Source organism: Gossypium arboreum, chromosome 3 (assembly GCF_025698485.1).
Source record: "Gossypium arboreum isolate Shixiya-1 chromosome 3, ASM2569848v2, whole genome shotgun sequence".
In the NCBI taxonomy this organism is placed as follows: Eukaryota; Viridiplantae; Streptophyta; class Magnoliopsida; order Malvales; family Malvaceae; genus Gossypium; species Gossypium arboreum.
In genome coordinates this window covers 4,349,599-4,368,529 of record NC_069072.1, presented here as the reverse complement: position 1 = coordinate 4,368,529, position 18,931 = coordinate 4,349,599, and the positions used below count along the sequence as shown (strand labels likewise).

The 18,931-nt window shown below is 34.2% G+C and overlaps 2 protein-coding genes across 2 annotated transcripts; both read right to left on the bottom strand.

Annotated features, from left to right (window-relative positions):
- Positions 1-11,186: 11,186 nt before the first annotated feature.
- Positions 11,187-13,241, bottom strand: LOC108475247 (metacaspase-3-like). Its single transcript, XM_053026164.1, has 5 exons — positions 12,642-13,241; positions 12,235-12,565; positions 11,939-12,050; positions 11,638-11,826; positions 11,187-11,549 (listed from the first exon to the last, which is right to left on the bottom strand). The coding sequence occupies exons 1-5, from the start codon at positions 13,060-13,062 to the stop codon at positions 11,490-11,492; spliced, it is 1,113 nt and encodes a 370-aa protein (XP_052882124.1). The 5' UTR covers positions 13,063-13,241; the 3' UTR covers positions 11,187-11,489.
- Positions 13,242-16,918: 3,677 nt separating this feature from the next.
- LOC108475790 (metacaspase-1-like) lies at positions 16,919-18,931 on the bottom strand. Its single transcript, XM_017777771.2, has 5 exons — positions 18,367-18,931; positions 17,960-18,290; positions 17,663-17,774; positions 17,362-17,550; positions 16,919-17,273 (listed from the first exon to the last, which is right to left on the bottom strand). The coding sequence occupies exons 1-5, from the start codon at positions 18,785-18,787 to the stop codon at positions 17,214-17,216; spliced, it is 1,113 nt and encodes a 370-aa protein (XP_017633260.1). The 5' UTR covers positions 18,788-18,931; the 3' UTR covers positions 16,919-17,213.

Below are 18,931 nucleotides of genomic sequence, written 5' to 3'. Positions count from 1 at the left end.
CATAGCTAGGGTTTCTTCAATTTTCAAGCTCCATAGTAAGTGATTTCAAGCCCGTTTTAATGTTCTTTACGTTTTGGAATCCGGAAGCTCGATTAAGCTTATGCTAGTAATAATTTAACCTAGGGTTCATATTGGGAAAAATACCCATAGGTGAAATTTGTGTATTTTGATGTTTTATGATAGAATATGAGGTTTTAAATTATGTTAAATAACTTGTGCTACTCGGTTTTAAGTGAAAACGAGTAAAAGCAGCATAATCGGTAAAAATACCTATTGTTCATAACTATATGATAGAGTGAGAATTTGATGTTGTTGTAGAAGAGAAAATGTTCAGCATATCATAAAACATAAGAATAAGGGCTGAAATTAAATTCCGAGCCTAGGGGCAAAATTGTAATTTTGTAAAGTTAGGGGCAAAATGTAATTTTTCCATGATGTGATTTTTGGATTGAAATAAATAGTATGAGTATTAAATGAGCTAAATGTGTTATTATAGATCAAGAAAGACGCGAATTGATCTCGAAGGGGAAGGAAAAAGTTTTGGACTAAATTGCAAAATTTCCACATTTTGCACCGTGGTAAGTTTGTATGTAAATATTACAATAATTTCATGTACATTCTTATATTTCAGCCTATTATATAAACATACTAGCTGATGTTAAAATGTAAATCGACTATTGGAAGAATGGAAATAAATATAGAGAGAGATCCGGTTGAACAATCGGAGAGATCGAATGAAATAGAGGGCGTAGCTAGGTCACATGTATGATGCTGAGTGCACATCATGTGTACAAGAAAGCTACGAGACACCCTGTAGTAGCTAGGTCACATGTGTGATACGAGATGTATCCCATGTAGACAAGAGAGCTACGTGAAAGATAAATGTAGCTAGGTCGCATGCGTGATTCCAAGTGAAGGACACCATGTAGACAAGAGAGCTACGTGAAAGATAAATGTAGCTAGGTCGCATGCGTGATTCCAAGTGAAGGACACCATGTAGACAAGAGAGCTACGAGACAAATCGGCTAGGTCGCATGAGTGGTACTAAGTGTTCACCATGTGTACAAGATAGCCGAACTAAATGAAGTATGATGGTGGGGATGTGTGCTGAAACCATTAAATATCGAGGATTGATCCGAATTGTTCAACGGGATGGTTTTGTGGTGATATTGTGGTTTGGACCTACACTTTTGGTGAATGAAATGTGGTGAAAATGATTTGTGGTATAAACATATATAAGATAAAATGAGGTTAGCATAAAGAATGTGTGAAAGAGTGAAATTAGCATTAAAACTGTTTTTAGATGGTAGCAGTGACGTGATTTTGAAAAATCACCAAAATAGGAGGAATATAATTAGAAGTTGAATGAGATGTGAAATTAAAGTTTAATGAGTCTACTTTCATGTAAAAGAAACAGAGCAAGCAAAGGAATTCTATATTTTGAGATATTTACAATTGTATGTGACTTGCTCAGGATGAATACGTGATCCCCTGTTCCAACTTTGAAAAATCATTAAAATTGTACAAAGCAAATTAAGAAATATAGTTTACATGCCTAAATTCCTTATTGAGACTAGTTTTAAATGAAACAGACTTCAGGGTTGTTTGAATTGTGTACTGAGAGAAATTCAATTTGTAGTGAACAGAGGTCAGATCAGTCGAGCTGTGTAACAGGGGAAACTTTAACTAATAAACTGTACTAATCGGCTGAACCAAAAATTATAGAAAAAATTAGCAAAAAGCTTTATGAGTCTAGATTCAGGAAATTTTACGGATTTGAATTTCGAGTTTTTAACTCGAGTTATGATTTATTTAGTGAATATGACGCAGCAGAGACAGCTTAATCAAAGTGGAATGAATAGTGAAGTTAAAGTAGATATACTTGAATTGTTGTGTAAACATGTTAGATTTTTTTTTAATTAGTATTTACATACTTACTTACTAAGCTATAAGCTTACTTTGTTTCTCTCTTTTGTCTTATAGTGTTCTTCGGCTTGCTCAGGAGTTAAGGATCGTGAAGATCTATCCGCACTATCATACTTTAGGGTATTTGAACTAAACGTTTTGAATTATGGCATGTATAGTAGGCTTAATTATTTTGTTACGTGTCATATTTGTCTAGGTTTAAAATATTAGTTACAGTACTCGACCAGCTAATTTGTACAAGCCATTAAAGTTGGCTAATATTGTTCAAGACATATATTATACGATGCACTATCAAATTGGATGACATATTTATATTTCGGATATGTTTAATGGTATGTGTTATGTTCTGGTAATACCTTGTATCCTATTCCGGCGACGGTAACAGGTAAGGGGTGTTACATTTAGTGGTATCAGAGCTATGATTTAGTCGGTTCTCGGACTAATAAAGTGTGTGTAAAGGTCTAGCTATACATGCCATAAAAATATTGTGATAGTGTGGTGACTCCTGATTATTCTAAACTGTGTTTTGTTTTAATATAGTAATGGATCCCGAAGGAACTGCGGTGATGATCTTTGTAATGCTGTGCTCCGCGCAAGGGACCGCGCTATGGAAAGTAGACTGAGACATTGAGACAAGGAGATGAGGCTCGGATGCCTTTCTCCAAATGATGAACAATTGGTATCTTGAATTTATTCGAGCAAATCCAAATGCTCAACCTCCTCCACCCCTCCTATACCTCGGGCGATTCTCAGTAGCTGCTCAAGGTATAGATTTGGTAAGAATGAACAAGCCTCCGGTTGACAAGATTCAAAACAAGGGGCGAAGAGTTTAGAGCAAATGTCGATGATGATCCCGAAAGCGAATTACGGCTTGAAAATTCTACCCGTGTATTTGATGAGCTCTCATGTACACCGAGGAATGCTTAAAGTGTCTTTGTATCACTTTTGAGAGATTGACTACCACCGGTGGAAGACTTTGGTTGCAGTGGTGCCAAAAGAAAAAGTTACTTGGGATTTCTTCCAGGAAGAATTTAGAAAGAAATACATAAGTCGTGATTTATTGATCAAAAACGGAAGGAGTTCCTTGAATTGAAGCGGGGAAAATGTCTCATAGCAGTATGAACGCGAATTTGTAAGACTCAGCAAGTATGCTCGAGAATGTGTGTCTACCGAGGCCATTATGTGTAGAAGATTTGAAGATGGATGAATGAGGGCATTAAAATGCTTGTAGGAATTTTGGAGTTGAAAGAATTTGTAGTATTGGTTGATCGAGCTCTTAAAGTCAAGAATTGAACAAAGAAAGAAGAAAAGCTACTATTGAGGCCCGAGATGTCGAAAAAGACAGATAAGCAAGCCATTTCAATCTCAACCAAAGAGGTCCAAAGAGACAAACCCTCGAATGACAGTTTCAATTGGGGATTCACAGAGATCGTGGTAGAGCATATTCGGGTCTAAAGCTCAAGCTACTTGGTGGCAAGTGTGGGTAATGTGCGACCTAGAAAGCCCGAGTGCGACAATGTGGCGAGCAACATTATGGTGAGTGTTGGGGACCGAGCGAGCTTGTTTCAGTCTTGTTCTCATGAGCATTTTATTAGAGATTGTCCAAGAAAGTTAAAGAAGAAAGATTTGAGTGCTAGATGAATACCACCGCTAGTAGAGGTAGACCACCGAGAAATCTTGGAGGTGGGACTAGTAGTAAAACGGTGATGAAAGATTTAACGGCAAGATCGAAGCTAGAGCACTGCTAGAGCTTATGCTATACGTGCCAGAAGATGCATCATCTCCGATGTTATTCTTGGTACATTTTCTCTATGATACTATTGTTATTGCATTGATTGATCCCGGTCCACTCATTCCTATATTTGCATGAATTTAGTATCCAATAAAAAGTTGCTGTTGAATTTATTGAGTTTACGATTAAAGTGTCAAACCCTTAGGCCAATATGTGCTAGTTGACAAGGTTTGCAAGAATTGCCCATTAATGATTCAAGGTCACTTGTTTTCCGCCAACTTGATGTCATTACCATTTGGTGAGTTTGACGTTATCTTGGGAATGGACCGTTAACATTGTATGATGCTAAGGTAGATTGTAAACAAAAGACACTAGAGTTGAAATGTGAAAATGGAGAAATTCGTGGGTTGAAACAGATGAATCAAATAAATTGCCTATGGTGATTTCGCACATGTCCGCATGAAATACATGAGAAAAGGGTGTGAAGCTTATCCGCTTATGTAATGAATATTGAGTTGCCCCAACTGAAATTTGAATCGATCTTATAGTCCGTGAGTTTCGGATGTATTTCGGAGGAATTGCCAGGTTGCCTCCGAATAGAGATAGATTTTGCTATTGATTTGTTGCTTAGCCTTTGCCGATCTCGATTGCTCCATATAGAATGGCTCATTGAATTAAAAGAATTGAAGGCTCGATTGCGGGAGTTAACGGACAAGGGATTTGTGAGACCGAGTTTCTCTCCCTGGGTGCTCTGTATTATTCGTAAGAAGAAGGATGGTTCAATGAGACTTTGCATTGATTACCGTCGACTTAATAAGGTGACTATAAAGAACAAGTACCCGTTCTTGAGGATTGATGATTTATTCGATCGTTAAAGGGGCCACAGTGTTTTCAAAGATTGATTTGAGGTCCGGTTACTACCAATGAGAGTTAAGGAGTCGAGATGTGAAAAGCGCCTTTAGGACAAGGTATGGATATTATGAGTTTCTTGTGATGCCTTTCGACTTAACAAATGCTCCACTATATTTATGGACTTAATGAATCGGATCTTCCGCCATATTTGGATAAGTTTGTAGTAGTGTTTATAGATGACATTTTAATTTATTCTCGAGATGAGTTTGAACATGCGAACACTTGAGAACTATATTGCAAATCTTGAGAGAAAAGAAACTATTTGCCAAGTTTAGTAAAAGTGAGTTACGGCTTCGTGAAGTCGGATTTTGGGGCATATAGTCTCGGTGATGGTATTCGGTGGATCCAAGTAAGATTTCTGCGATCGTTGATTGGAAACCGCCAAGAATGTATCCGAGGTTAGAAGCTTTTAGGCTTAGCCGTATTATAGACGTTTTGTTGAAGGATTTTCGATGATTGCCTCTCCTATGACTAAGTTGTTGCAAAAGAATGTTAAGTTTGAATGGATGATAAATGTCAACAAAGTTTTGAAAAATTGAAAGCACGATTGATTGAAGCACCAATTTTAGTACAGCCCGAGTCGGAAAGGAGTTCGTAATTTATAGTGATGCATCATTGATGTGCCTTGGATGTGTGTTGATGCAAGAGGGTAAAGTGGTAGCTTATGCTTGAGACGTTAAAACCGCATGAGAAGAACTATCCTACACATGATTTGGGCGGCATTGTTGTTTTTGCTTTGAAGATTTGGCGACATTATTTGTACGGTGAAAATGCGAATTTTACCGATCACAAAAGTTTGAAGTACTTGATGAATCAAAAGGATCTGAATCTGCGACAATGAAGATGGCTTGAATTATTAAAGGATTATGATCTAGTGATTGATTATCATCCGGAAAAGCAAATGTAGTTCTTGACGCCTTGAGCGAAAATTTCTTTTTACTTTGAGAGCCATGAACACGGGTTAGCATTGTCGATGATGGGTCAATCTTAGCGAGATGAGAGCTAAACCGTTATTTCTCCAGATTGATTTGTGATGCTCAAAAGAATGATAGTGAGTTGCGGATCATGAGAACTCAATGCGAATCGAGTTACGACTCGATTTTCGAGTTGGACCGGATGACTGCTTGATGTTTCGAGACAGGATATGTGTGCCGAAAAACGATAAATTGATTGAAAATATTACATGAGGCGCACAATGGTCATTTTATCGTTCATCCTGGTAGCACAAAAATGTATAATGATTTAAAGAAGTCAGTATTGGTGGCGGTATGAAAAGGACATTTGAATTTGTAACCAAGTGTTTGATCATCAACAAGTAAAAGTTGAACATCAAGTGCCTTGAGATTACTTCAACCGGTAATGGTGCACAGTGGAAATGGGACAAGATTACCATGGATTTTGTAACCGCTTGCCTTTAACTCCTAAAAAGAAGGATCTTTGTTTGGGTAGTGGTTGATAGATTAACAAAGTCACCCACTTTATACCAAGACGCACTCGATTACTCACTTGATAAATTAGCCAATTATATATTGCTGAAATTGTGAAGTTGCACGAGTACCTATGTCTATAATATCGATAGAGATCCAAGATTTACCTCGAGATTTTGGAAAAAGTTACAATAAGCTTTGGGTACAAAATTGAACTTTAGTACCGCATTTCATCCACAAGCAGATGGTCAAACGGAAAGAGTAATCCGGTACTCGAAGATATGCTTAGATCTTGTGTTTTAGAATTTGGAGGTAGTTGGGAGAAATATCTATCTTTGATTGAGTTTGCCTACAATAACAGTTATCAATCAAGTATACAAATGGCACCGTCTGAAGCCTTGTATGGTCGTAAGTGTCGAACTCCTTTATATTGGACCGAGCTTAGTGAGAAATGATTCATGGAGTTGATCTAGTTAAAGAAACCAAGAGAAAATAAAAGTAATTGGGATTGCTTGAAAGTCGCTTCGGATCGACAAAAGTCATATCGATTTAAAAGAAAAGAGATTGAATTTCGGTGGGTGATAAAGTGTTCTTGAAGGTGTCACCATGGAAAAAGATTCGAGATTTAGTCGAAAAGGCAAGTTGAGTCCGCGTTTTATTGGGCCGTCACGAGATTCTTGAGAGAATTGGACCAGTGGCATATCGGTTGGCCTTACCGGCAGAGTTAGAAAGAATTCATAACGTGTTTCATGTATCAATGTTGCGACGTTATCGTTCTGATCCTTCACATGTGATTTCTCCAACAGAAATTGAGATTCGATCGGATATGACCTATGAGGAGGAACCAATAAAGATTTTGGCTCGAGAGGTTAAACAGTTAAGAAATAAAAGTATAGCTTTAGTGAAAGTATTGTGGCACAGACATGGGATAGAAGAGGCTACGTGGGAACCTGAGGAAGCTATGAGGAAACAGTACCCAAACCTCTTTACCGGTAAGATTTTCGGGGACGAAAATCTCAAAAGGGGGGGAGAATTGTGACAACCCGAATTAGGGCCTAATCGGAATAGTGGTTTCGTGACCACAAATCCGAGATAGAAATAATTGTTTTATAATTATTTTGGGGTTTATGATATGATTGCATGATTGTGTGAAAATTTCGTGATGAAATTCTATGCCTAAAGTGCTTAAATTGAAAGTAGGGACTAAATCGAATAAGTTGCAAAATTTGCATCCCGAAGTTTTAGTATGAAATTGTTTTGGAATATTAATTAGGAGGTCTTAAATAGCAATTTGACCAATTTTAAGTTCATGGACAAAATTAGGACATGGAAGGAATTTTGAAAGTTTAGTAAGGAGGGCATTTTGGTCATTTGGATATTAAATGAAATAAAATGGGAAAAATAACACAAAATTGATCATCATCCTCCTTAGTTGCTGCGAATTCTCCCTCTCTCCATAGCTAGGGTTTCTTCAATTTTCAAGCTCCATAGTAAGTGATTTCAAGCCCGTTTTTAATGTTCTTTACGTTTTGGAATCCGGAAGCTCGATTAAGCTTATGCTAGTAATAATTTAACCTAGGGTTCATATTGGGAAAAATACCCATAGGTGAAATTTGTGTATTTTGATGTTTTATGATAGAATATGAGGTTTTAAATTATGTTAAATAACTTGTGCTACTCGGTTTTAAGTGAAAAGCAGTAAAAGCAGCATAATCGGTAAAAATACCTATTGTTCATAACTATATGATAGAGTGAGAATTTGATGTTGTTGTAGAAGAAAACTGTTCAGCATATCATAAAACATAAGAATAAGGGCTGAAATTAAATTCCGAGCCTAGGGGCAAAATTGTAATTTTGTAAAAGTTAGGGGCCAAAAATGTAATTTTTCCATGATGTGATTTTTGGATTGAAATAAATAGTATGAGTATTAAATGAGCTAAATGTGTTATTATAGATCAAGAAAGACGCGGAATTGATCTCGAGCAGGGAAGGAAAAAGTTTTGGACTAAATTGCAAAATTTCCACATTTTGCACCAAGGTAAGTTTGTATGTAAATATTACAATAATTTCATGTACATTCTTATATTTCAGCCTATTATATAAACATACTAGCTGATGTTAAAATGTAAATCGACTATTGGAAGAATGGAAATAAATATAGAGAGAGATCCGGTTGAACAATCGGAGAGATCGAATGAAATAGAGGAGCGTAGCTAGGTCACATGTATGATGCTGAGTGCACATCATGTGTACAAGAAAGCTACGAGACACCCTGTAGTAGCTAGGTCACATGTGTGATACGAGATGTATCCCATGTAGACAAGAGAGCTACGTGAAAGATAAATGTAGCTAGGTGCATGCGTGATTCCAAGTGAAGGACACCATGTAGACAAGAGAGCTACGTGAAAGATAAATGTAGCTAGGTGCATGCGTGATTCCAAGTGAAGGACACCATGTAGACAAGAGAGCTACGAGACAAATCGGCTAGGTCGCATGAGTGGTACTAAGTGTTCACCATGTGTACAAGATAGCCGAACTAAATGAAGTATGATGGTGGGGATGTGTGCTGAAACCATTAAATATCGAGGATTGATCCGAATTGTTCAACGGGATGGTTTTGTGGTGATATTGTGGTTTGGACCTACACTTTTGGTGAATGAAATGTGGTGAAAATGATTTGTGGTATAAACATATATAAGATAAAATGAGGTTAGCATAAAGAATGTGTGAAAGAGTGAAATTAGCATTAAAACTGTTTTTAGATGGTAGCAGTGACGTGATTTTGAAAAATCACCAAAAATAGGAGGAATATAATTAGAAGTTGAATGAGATGTGAAATTAAAGTTTAATGAGTCTACTTTCATGTAAAAGAAACAGAGCAAGCAAAGGAATTCTATATTTTGAGATATTTACAATTGTATGTGACTTGCTCAGGATGAATACGTGATCCCCTGTTCCAACTTTGAAAATCATTAAAATTGTACAAAGCAAATTAAGAAATATAGTTTACATGCCTAAATTCCTTATTGAGACTAGTTTTAAATGAAGCAGACTTCAGGGTTGTTTGAATTGTGTACTGAGAGAAATTCAATTTGTAGTGAACAGAGGTCAGATCAGTCGAGCTGTGTAACAGGGGAAACTTTAACTAATAAACTGTACTAATCGGCTGAACCAAAAATTATAGAAAAAAATTAGCAAAAAGCTTTATGAGTCTAGATTCAGGGAAATTTTACGGATTTAAATTTCGAGTTTTGTAACTCGAGTTATGATTTATTTAGTGAATATGACGCAGCAGAGACAGCTTAATCAAAGTGGAATGAATAGTGAAGTTAAAGTAGATATACTTGAATTGTTGTGTAAACATGTTAGATTTTTTTTTAATTAGTATTTACATACTTACTTACTAAGCTATAAGCTTACTTTGTTTCTCTCTTTTGTCTTATAGTGTTCTTGACTTGCTCAGAGTTAAGGATCGTGAAGATCTATCCGCACTATCATACTTTAGGGTATTTGAACTAAACGTTTTGAATTATGGCATGTATAGTAGGCTTAATTATTTTGTTACGTGTCATATTTGTCTAGGTTTAAAATATTAGTTACAGTACTCGACCAGCTAATTTGTACAAGCCATTAAAGTTGGCTAATATTGTTCAAGACATATATTATACGATGCACTATCAAATTGGATGACATATTTATATTTCGGTTATGTTTAATGGTATGTGTTATGTTCTGGTAATACCTTGTATCCTGTTCCGGCGACGGTAACAGGTAAGGGGTGTTACATGGAACACATTAGGCTATACAAGAAAATTATAAGGAATTATAATTATGATCTCTCTATGCATTAAACTCATTATTCCTAAATTGTTTTTGGTTGTTGTATTATCGAGATAGGACATTGATAATACTCAAAGGTCAACATATGTTAAGACTTCATGCATAGAATGCATGCAACTAATTTCATAAATTGAAATATAGGATACTTGAGGATAACATTTAGGTGCTTGTTATAAGAACTGATATATTGACCATGACTTGTTATAAGAGTTTCATTTGGCATTTCACTCACGTGTATATGGAAATACTCTTATGTGTCGATAGTGTAAATAATCCTTTAACTTGTGGCACTGACTCACATTGTACGTTCAGTGTCATACTTTGATTCATCACGAAATGGGTCCCTATTGACAAATGCTTAAGGTAGTTTTGGGTATGACATAAGGCATACGAAGGTGGTGAAGTGGTCTAGAGATGATCCATAACTCCAACTAATATGAGGAGACATATCCTATATGCTTTTGACTTGTACTAGCCACAAGTCTTTGGCCAAGACAATTAGTCAAAGTTAATACGAGTTGTAGACTAACATGAATAAGCAAAGGTAGACACTGTGCCATGATTTTTAGCTTATTAATTTGGGATATATGACGAAATGTTCAAATTACATATAAATACCAAACACTGAAAGACTTTGTCGAAAATATATTTTGACTATTCTAATAATTAGGGGTCATCATGGGTTGCTAGATATCGCTCATGAATCTACAAATATAATTATTTACAGATTGAAATGAATTATATTTCTTTTCAGCATAATTGGAAGCCTAATGGGTTGCACACGATTATTGAATTTGAAAATAAAAATGAAAAATATTAAATTGAATACTTCAACAAAATTCAAGGGTTAAAATCAATTAATCAAAAGTTGATAAAAACCCTAGCAACATATCTCTCGTATTTTTTTTTCTCTTTTTTTTTTCAGAATAAACAAAAAGAAAATAAACGAAAATCATTCTTTAAATTTATGTTTTTAGTTTTCTTTTCAGTATTGAGATTGAAACTGAAAAGGGTGTAGATCCGCGTGATTAGATTGCTAGCTAACACTATTTTGATAAAGGTTTTTTAAATTTCTAGTGTAGATTACTCATAGTGGCTATACATTTAGATGACTATAGGTTCTTGATAACCGAACCTAGTATTCGCACAAAAATGAAGAAAGAATTGAACAAGGATGACAACCACATTTAAGGTATAAATTCTTCTACTATATTTCGAATATGATGACATGATAAAATCATTCAAACTATAATATTCTTAAATGGAATCTAATTCGTTGTATATTTTAATTTTTACTAAATTCCTTTTGACGATTGTTTCGATTCTATAATGAGATTAAATAAAAAGTGTTTCAACCCAACAGATAACATTAAAGCATTTATTATTAATTTGGAAGCATTGTACATTGTAATTGTTCATCATACAGAGAGAATCTACACAGTGCAATAATAAAAATGTTTTAGGTACACACCAGAGATCACCTAATGACGATGATCCAACCTTTTATTTTTCTTCAACCTTCTTATTGATTTTGGGTAATAACGATCTTTGTTCAGTCAACATCTCACAGCACTGAATCAATCGGCGATATATATATATATGTATACATACATATATGTATACATATATAATGTTGCAGCAATATAATTTGTTTACAGGAACAAATGCTTTTTGTAAACGTCGAACGCTGCCGAAGACGAAAGAAGTGGTGTCTACATAGAAATCAAAAACAAGGAATTAAGCCATGCATATTGAAATGTAATGTTAATCAAGAAATGGATTAAGTGTATAGTAAATGACCTGTGAGAAATTGGAGTTGAAGAGTCTCCTCAAGAATCTTGTATTAGCAAGGCAACTAGATTGGTTAACGTTATTAAGGGTTTCATTAATTAAATCGAATAAGTCTCCATACGTCGGGCCTGGTAATTTCTTCAGAATCTCCGCCAATATGTAGGTCAGTGCACCGTTCATCTCGCCGGGGGTAAAGGCCTGCACCAGTATTCATGTGTTGTAAATTCATTATGAGAATTTAATTTCTATATTCATCATCATCATCCATGGATAGTTAATATTTGAAAAATGAAAAAAAATTTACACTTACAGGGGTATCGGCGGCGGCTTGGTGATCAAGACAAGCACTAATAGAAATAGCTAATCCACCACTTGTACGTTTCTCTGCTCCCGACGGAGGACTGTTGTTTACCCATTTTTTCCTGTTTAATGAGGACGATGTAAAGTAAGGGTATAATGAACAGGTTGTTTGAGTAGTGCCTCTCACTTTCAAATGGGAAAAAAAGTTCAGTTCGTTGAACTTAGAGAATAGAATATATGTTTATCTGATATTCTTACTTATCATAGAAAGGCAAAAAAATTTCTTTGGGAATATAAGAAGCTTACTCTTCACTCATATAAACTTTGGGAAGATCTAAAATGGTTCCGCTATGGCAAGCGTCAACAATGGCATGAAGCGTAACGCCAGGGGTGAGTGGCCGAACGATGAGGGTATTAAGATCATTATCCACTATCATCCCTGCTTCTTGGGAATCAACCGGACATATAGCTTGATCGAACCCATCATCCTTATCGTTGTTAAAATCCGGTTGCGGTAACCCATGACCGGAGTAGAAAAACACCAACGAATCTCCCCGCCGGCTGTCACTCACCAACCAATTCAATGAATCCTCGATGTTTTTCCTCGTCGGTATAAACCGTGGGTTCGCCTCCTCTTCTGCAGTTTTTCTTTTTCCATTAATCATCACAACGGAAATGGTAAAACATTAAACAAATATAACTGAAGAACATACCGGTGAGAACCCGAATGAAATGTCCAGGGTACCCGAAATTATTAATCAACAAATCTCTCATGTTTCTGACGTCGTTAGTGGTTCCTTTAAGCCTATACTGCTTCCGGTTGTTGTAAGTGATTCCGCAAAGCACTGCTCGCTTGCTTGATCTCTTCATCAAGTTGAAAGCCGAGGGGTCGGGATTTAAGGAAGGAGTTACCGTACTTTGATGCACTTTTCCTCTGATTTGGCTATAAAAGCATCTCATTCGGCTGCATAGCCCATAGTGCTGCTGCTGGCTCGAAGAATATTGTTCATCGGCTAGAATGGGAAGATAGTTTGGTTTGCATGAAGGGCATTCAACATCTGCACCTTTGGTCATTGATTTCGCCATAAAACTTTGCCTGCATCGCGAGCAAGATGTATTTCTTCGCATATCCATGCTTGTCGATGGATGCTTCTCAATCTTGGCGAGAAGAAAAAGAGGGTTTTACAAATTGTTACTTATAACTAATTAATTTTGTAGTCCACCGATCTTTGGGTTTTATAAGCATAGATGATGAAGATTAGTGTAAAGAAATGGTGAAATTATCTACATATTACTCACTAGCTAAAATTTTAGTTAATGGACTAACAACAGTATAGGGATTAAAATGATTTAATTGAAAAATATAGACAAAATCTACAATCATATACATAATAAATGAGTAATTGAATTTAACCAAAATTCAAAATTCAAAAGTTCAAGAACTAAAATTGAATAATTTAAAAATACAAAGGCTAAAATTAATCAAATTAGAGATTAATAATAAATTTTAACTTTAAGGTCTAATTCAAGTCTTGTGAAAAAAAAAAATTAATTCACATTATCCGTAAAGTACTTTTCGAGTTAAGTTATAATTCGAGTTTTGTCCCAAAAAAAATTAATTGGAACTACTGTGGTTTGCCAATCAAAAGAATAATGCCTAAAAGGAAGATTTATGGTAGGTATCATACTAATGCCTAAAAGGAATCTAAGCTAAAAATGATTAAATTAATTTCGAAAAAAATTAATAAAGACTTTCTATATAATAAATAAGGATTGTATAAAAATGTGATTTTACGTCATCCCTTTCAATAGGAGAATGACAAATCAAATTTTTTATCCTGATTTTCATCTTTTTCTTCTTGAAAAAAATTTAAATTCAACAAAGAAAAAAGCTAAAAATTAGGAGAAAAAAATCAGATTTGTTATTCTTCTTTTGAAAAGGGATAGGTAAGGGCGAAGCCAGAATAAATTTTTAGGGGGTCGAATGAAATTTTAATTTTTTATATTCTATATCTTTATAATTTTTAAAGAATTAAATCGAATTTTTATAATTTTAGGGGGCTAAAGTACAATTTTACCTTTACTAATTTAAAATTTAAAAAAAATTTAAGGGTCTAAATATAAATTTTCCATTTTAAGGGGGCCAGGGCCCCTGCCAGCCCCTTGTATCTGCCTCTGGGGATAAGGATGACGTGGAATGATAATTTCATACAATCATTTTTCTCATATAATTACCTTTTATTTTTTATAGTATCTCAAAATAAAATTCTAAACATTTTTTAAAATTAATTTTAATTTTTTCAAATATAAATTATTACACATAATTGAAAACTTTAAATTAATAATATTACAACATTTTTGAACATTAGTTTTATTATAAATTCTTTTTCTAACCTTTAAATTAGAGGATAATGTGTTTCACTGTAGTCAAATCTACGTCCTCCTATATTAATAATAATATCAATACTAATCGAGTTAAGATTCCATCGGCTATTACAATAATGTTAAAGATTATAGTGATTGCACATTTAAGAAAAAAAAAAAAAGGGAGCCCTTTCTTTTTCCTAGAAGTTTTGACTTATTTTTTTTTTCTCTGAAATTAAGCTTAGTCTTTAATAGGTGAAGGTATATATGCTTCGCATTATATCATATATGTAACAAAATTTTGAAACTATGGTAGTTTTTATAGTGATATCAGTAGCATATCTCAAAAACATTAAATTTTAACTTGAGTATCAGATTTCTCCCAAAGGTATTTTTATACTTTTAGTTCAATCAAGGGCTTTAATTAACAAAAATCAAAGAATAGTGTTCATTTAATTAATAAAACACTAAATTTTAGTTAAACAATGTGTTTTGAATTAACACCCATCTCAAATTCGATATTTGAATAATTTCTATCCCGATAAATCTTAAAATCATACATGAACTTTAATTTAACATGTAATTATATATATGAACTATAATTTGGTACAATTATATACGTGAAGCTCTAATTTTGGCTCAAATGTATACTTGAAACTTTAATTTTGATTTAATCATACACATTTAAAGAAATAAATACATCAATTTATTTTTATTTTAGATAAATATAATTATTTTGTGTATGCAACATATAAACATAAAATAATGTTATATCAATAATTGTGTTAATAATTTACAAGAATTGAATCAAATCAAAATTTCATGTATTCAATTGCAAATTAAATCATAATTCATGTATAGTTTTAATATTTATCCCTAAAGAAGATTGTACAAATCTAATAATATAAATGTAATACGTAAGTTCTAGCCTCATGACACTAATAGATACACTTTGTATACATATATAATATAAGATAAATAAAACAATTATTGTCATAAAATAATTAATAATTTAATAAATAAAATTAAAAATGTTTGATCACACCACTAGAGAGTAAATTATATGTTAGTGTGAGCCTACAAGTCAATCGTGATTCATTTGTAAAGATTAAACAATATTTAATTGTAGTGATATTATTATAGTTTTATAATAATAAATTGAAGTATTTCTTTATCCATAAGTAAAGTATATGATATTTAACACTTGTATAGATAAAGCTCATGGAACAAAATTATAAGGAATTATAATTATTATCTCTCTATGCATTACTCATTATTCCTAAATTGTTTTTGGTTGTTGTATTATCGAGATAGGACATTGATAATGCTCAAAGGTCAACACATGTTAAAACTTCATGCATAGAATGCATGCAACTAATTTCATAAATTGAAATATAGGATACTTGAGGATAATATGTAGGTGCTTGTTATAAGATCAGATACATTGAACATGACTTGTTATAAAAGTTTCATTTGACATTTCACTCATGTGTCTATGAAAATACTCTCATATGTCGATAGTGTAAATAATCCTTAGACTTGTGGCACTGACTCACCTTGTACGTTCAGTGTCATACTTTGATTCATCACGAAATGGGTCCCTATTGACAAATGCTTAAGGTAGTTTTGAGTATGAGGCATACGAAGGTGGTAGAGTGGTCCAGAGATGATCCATCACTCCAACTAATATGAGGGGACATGATCTATATTCTTTTGACTTGTACTAGCTACAAGTCTTTGGCCAAGACAATTAGTCAGAGTTAATACGAGTTGTAGACTAACATGAATAAGCAAAGGTAGACACTGTGCCATGACTTTTAGCTTATTAATTTGGGATATATGATGAAATGTTCAAATTACATATAAATACCGAATACTAAAAGATTTTGTCGAAAATATATTTTGACTATTTTAATAATTTGGGGTCATTATGGATTGCTAGATATCGCTCATCAATCTACGAATATAATTATTTACAGATTGAAATAAATTATATATATTTCTTGCCAACATAATATTGGAAGCAAAATGGGTCGCACATGATAATTAAATTTGAAAATTAAAATGAAAAAAAATATTAAATTGAATAATTCAACAAAATTCAAGGGTTAAAATACAATTAATCAAAAGTTGATTAAAACCATAGCGACATATCTCTGGTAGTTTTTTTTTTTCTCCTTTTTTTTTCAGAATAAACAAAAAGAAAACAGGCCAAAATTATTCTTTAAATTTATGTTTTTAGTTTTCTTTTCGGTATTGAGATTGAAACCAAAAAGGGTGTGGATCCAAGTGATTAGATTGCTAACACTATTTTGACAAAGTGAATCTCAACCTTATAAAGGTTTTCTAAATTTCTAGTGTAGATTACCCATAGTGACAGTATGTTTAGATGGCTACAGGTTCTCAATAACCGAACCTAGTATTTGTGCGAAAACAAAGAAAGAATTGAACGAGGATGACAACCACCTTTATTCAAGGTATAAATTCTTCTACTATATTTTGCATATGATGACATGATAAAATCATTTAAACTAATTCTAAATGGAATTTGATTCGTTGTATATTTTAATTTTCACTAAGTTTTTTTTATGATTGTTTCGATTCTATAATGTGATTAAATAAGATATTTTTCAACCCAACAGTCAACATTAAGCATTTATCATTAATTTGGAAGCATTGTACATTGTACATTGTTCATCATACAGAGAGAATCCACACAGTGCAATAATAAAAATGTTTTAGGTACACACCAGAGATCACCTAATGACGATGATCCAACCTTATTTTTCTTCAACCTTTTTATTGATTTTGGGTAATAACGATCTTTGTTCAGTCAACATCTCATAGCTCTGAGTCAATCAGCGATATATATATACATACATATATGTATACATATATAATGTTGCAACAATATAATTTGTTTACAGGAACAAATGCTTTTTGTAAACGTCGAACTCTGCCGAAGACGAAAGAAGTGGTGTCTACATAGAAATCAAAAACAAGGAATTAAGCCATGCATATTGAAATGTAATGTTAATCAAGAAATGGATTAATTGTATAGTAAATGACCTGTGAGAAATTGGAGTTGAAGAGTCTCCTCAAGAATCTTGTATTTGCAAGGCAACTAGATTGGTTAACGTTATTAAGGGTTTCATTAATTAAATCGAATAAGTCTCCATACGTCGGGCCTGGTAATTTCTTCAGAATCTCCGCCAATATGTAGGTCAGTGCACCGTTCATCTTGCCGGCGGTAAAGGCCTGCACCAGTATTCATGTGTTGTAAATTCATTATGAGAATTTAAGTTCTAAATTCATCATCATCATCCATGGCTGGTTAATATTTGAAAAATGAAAAAAAATTAACACTTACAGAGGTATCGGCAGCGGCTTGGTGATCAAGACAAGCACTAATAGAAATAGCTAATCCACCACTTGTACGTTTCTCCGCTCCCGACGGAGGAATGCTGTTTACCCAATTTTTCCTGTTTAATGAGGACGATGATAAAGTAAGGGCATAATGAACAGGTTGTTTGAGTAGTGCCTCTCACTTTCAAATGGGAAAAAAAGTTCAGTTCATTGAACTTAGAGAATAGAATATCTGTTTATCTGATATTCTTACTTATCATAGAAAGGCAAAAAAATTTCTTTGGGAATATGAGAAGCTTACTCTTCACTCATATAAACTTTGGGAAGATCTAAAATGGTTCCGCTATGGCAAGCGTCAACAATGGCATGAAGCGTAACGCCAGGGGTGAGTGGCCGAACGATGAGGGTATTAAGATCATTATCCACTATCATCCCTGCTTCTTGGAAATCAACCGGACATATAGTTTCATCGAACCCATCATCCTCATCGTTGTTAAAATCCGGTTGCCGTAACCCATGACCGGAGTAGAAAAACACCAACGAATCTCCCTGCCGGCTGTCACTCACCAACCAACTCAATGAATCCTCGATGTTTTTCCTCGTCGGTATAAACCGTGGGTCCGCCTCCTCTTCTGCAGTTTTTCTTTTTCCATTAATCATCACAACGAAAATGGTAAAACATTAAACAAATATAACTGAAGAACATACCGGTGAGAACCCGAATGAAATGTCCAGGGTACCCGAAATTATTAATCAACAAATCTCTCATGTTTCTGACGTCGTTAATGGTTCCTTTAAGCCTATACTGCTTCCAGTTGTTGTAAGTGATTCCGCAAAGCACTGCACGCTTGCTTGATCTCTTCATCGAGTTGAAAGCCGAGGGGTCGGGATTTAAGGAAGGAGTTACCGTACTTTGATGCACTTTTCCTCTGACTTGGCTATAGAAGCATCTCATTCGGCTGCGTAGCCCATAGTGCTGCTGCTGGCTCGAAGAATATTGTTCATCGGCTGGAATGGGAAGATAGTTAGGTTTGCATGAAGGGCATTCAACATCTGCACCTTTGGTCACTGATTTCGCCATAAATCTTTGCCTGCATCTTGAGCAAGGTGTGCTTCTTCGCATATCCATGCTTGCCGATGGATGATTTCTCAGATCTTGGCGAGAAGAAAAAAGAGGGTTTTACAAATTGTTACTTATAACTAATTAATTTTGTAATCCACGGATTATGAGGCGACTGATCTTTGGGTTTTATAAGCATCGATGATGAAGATT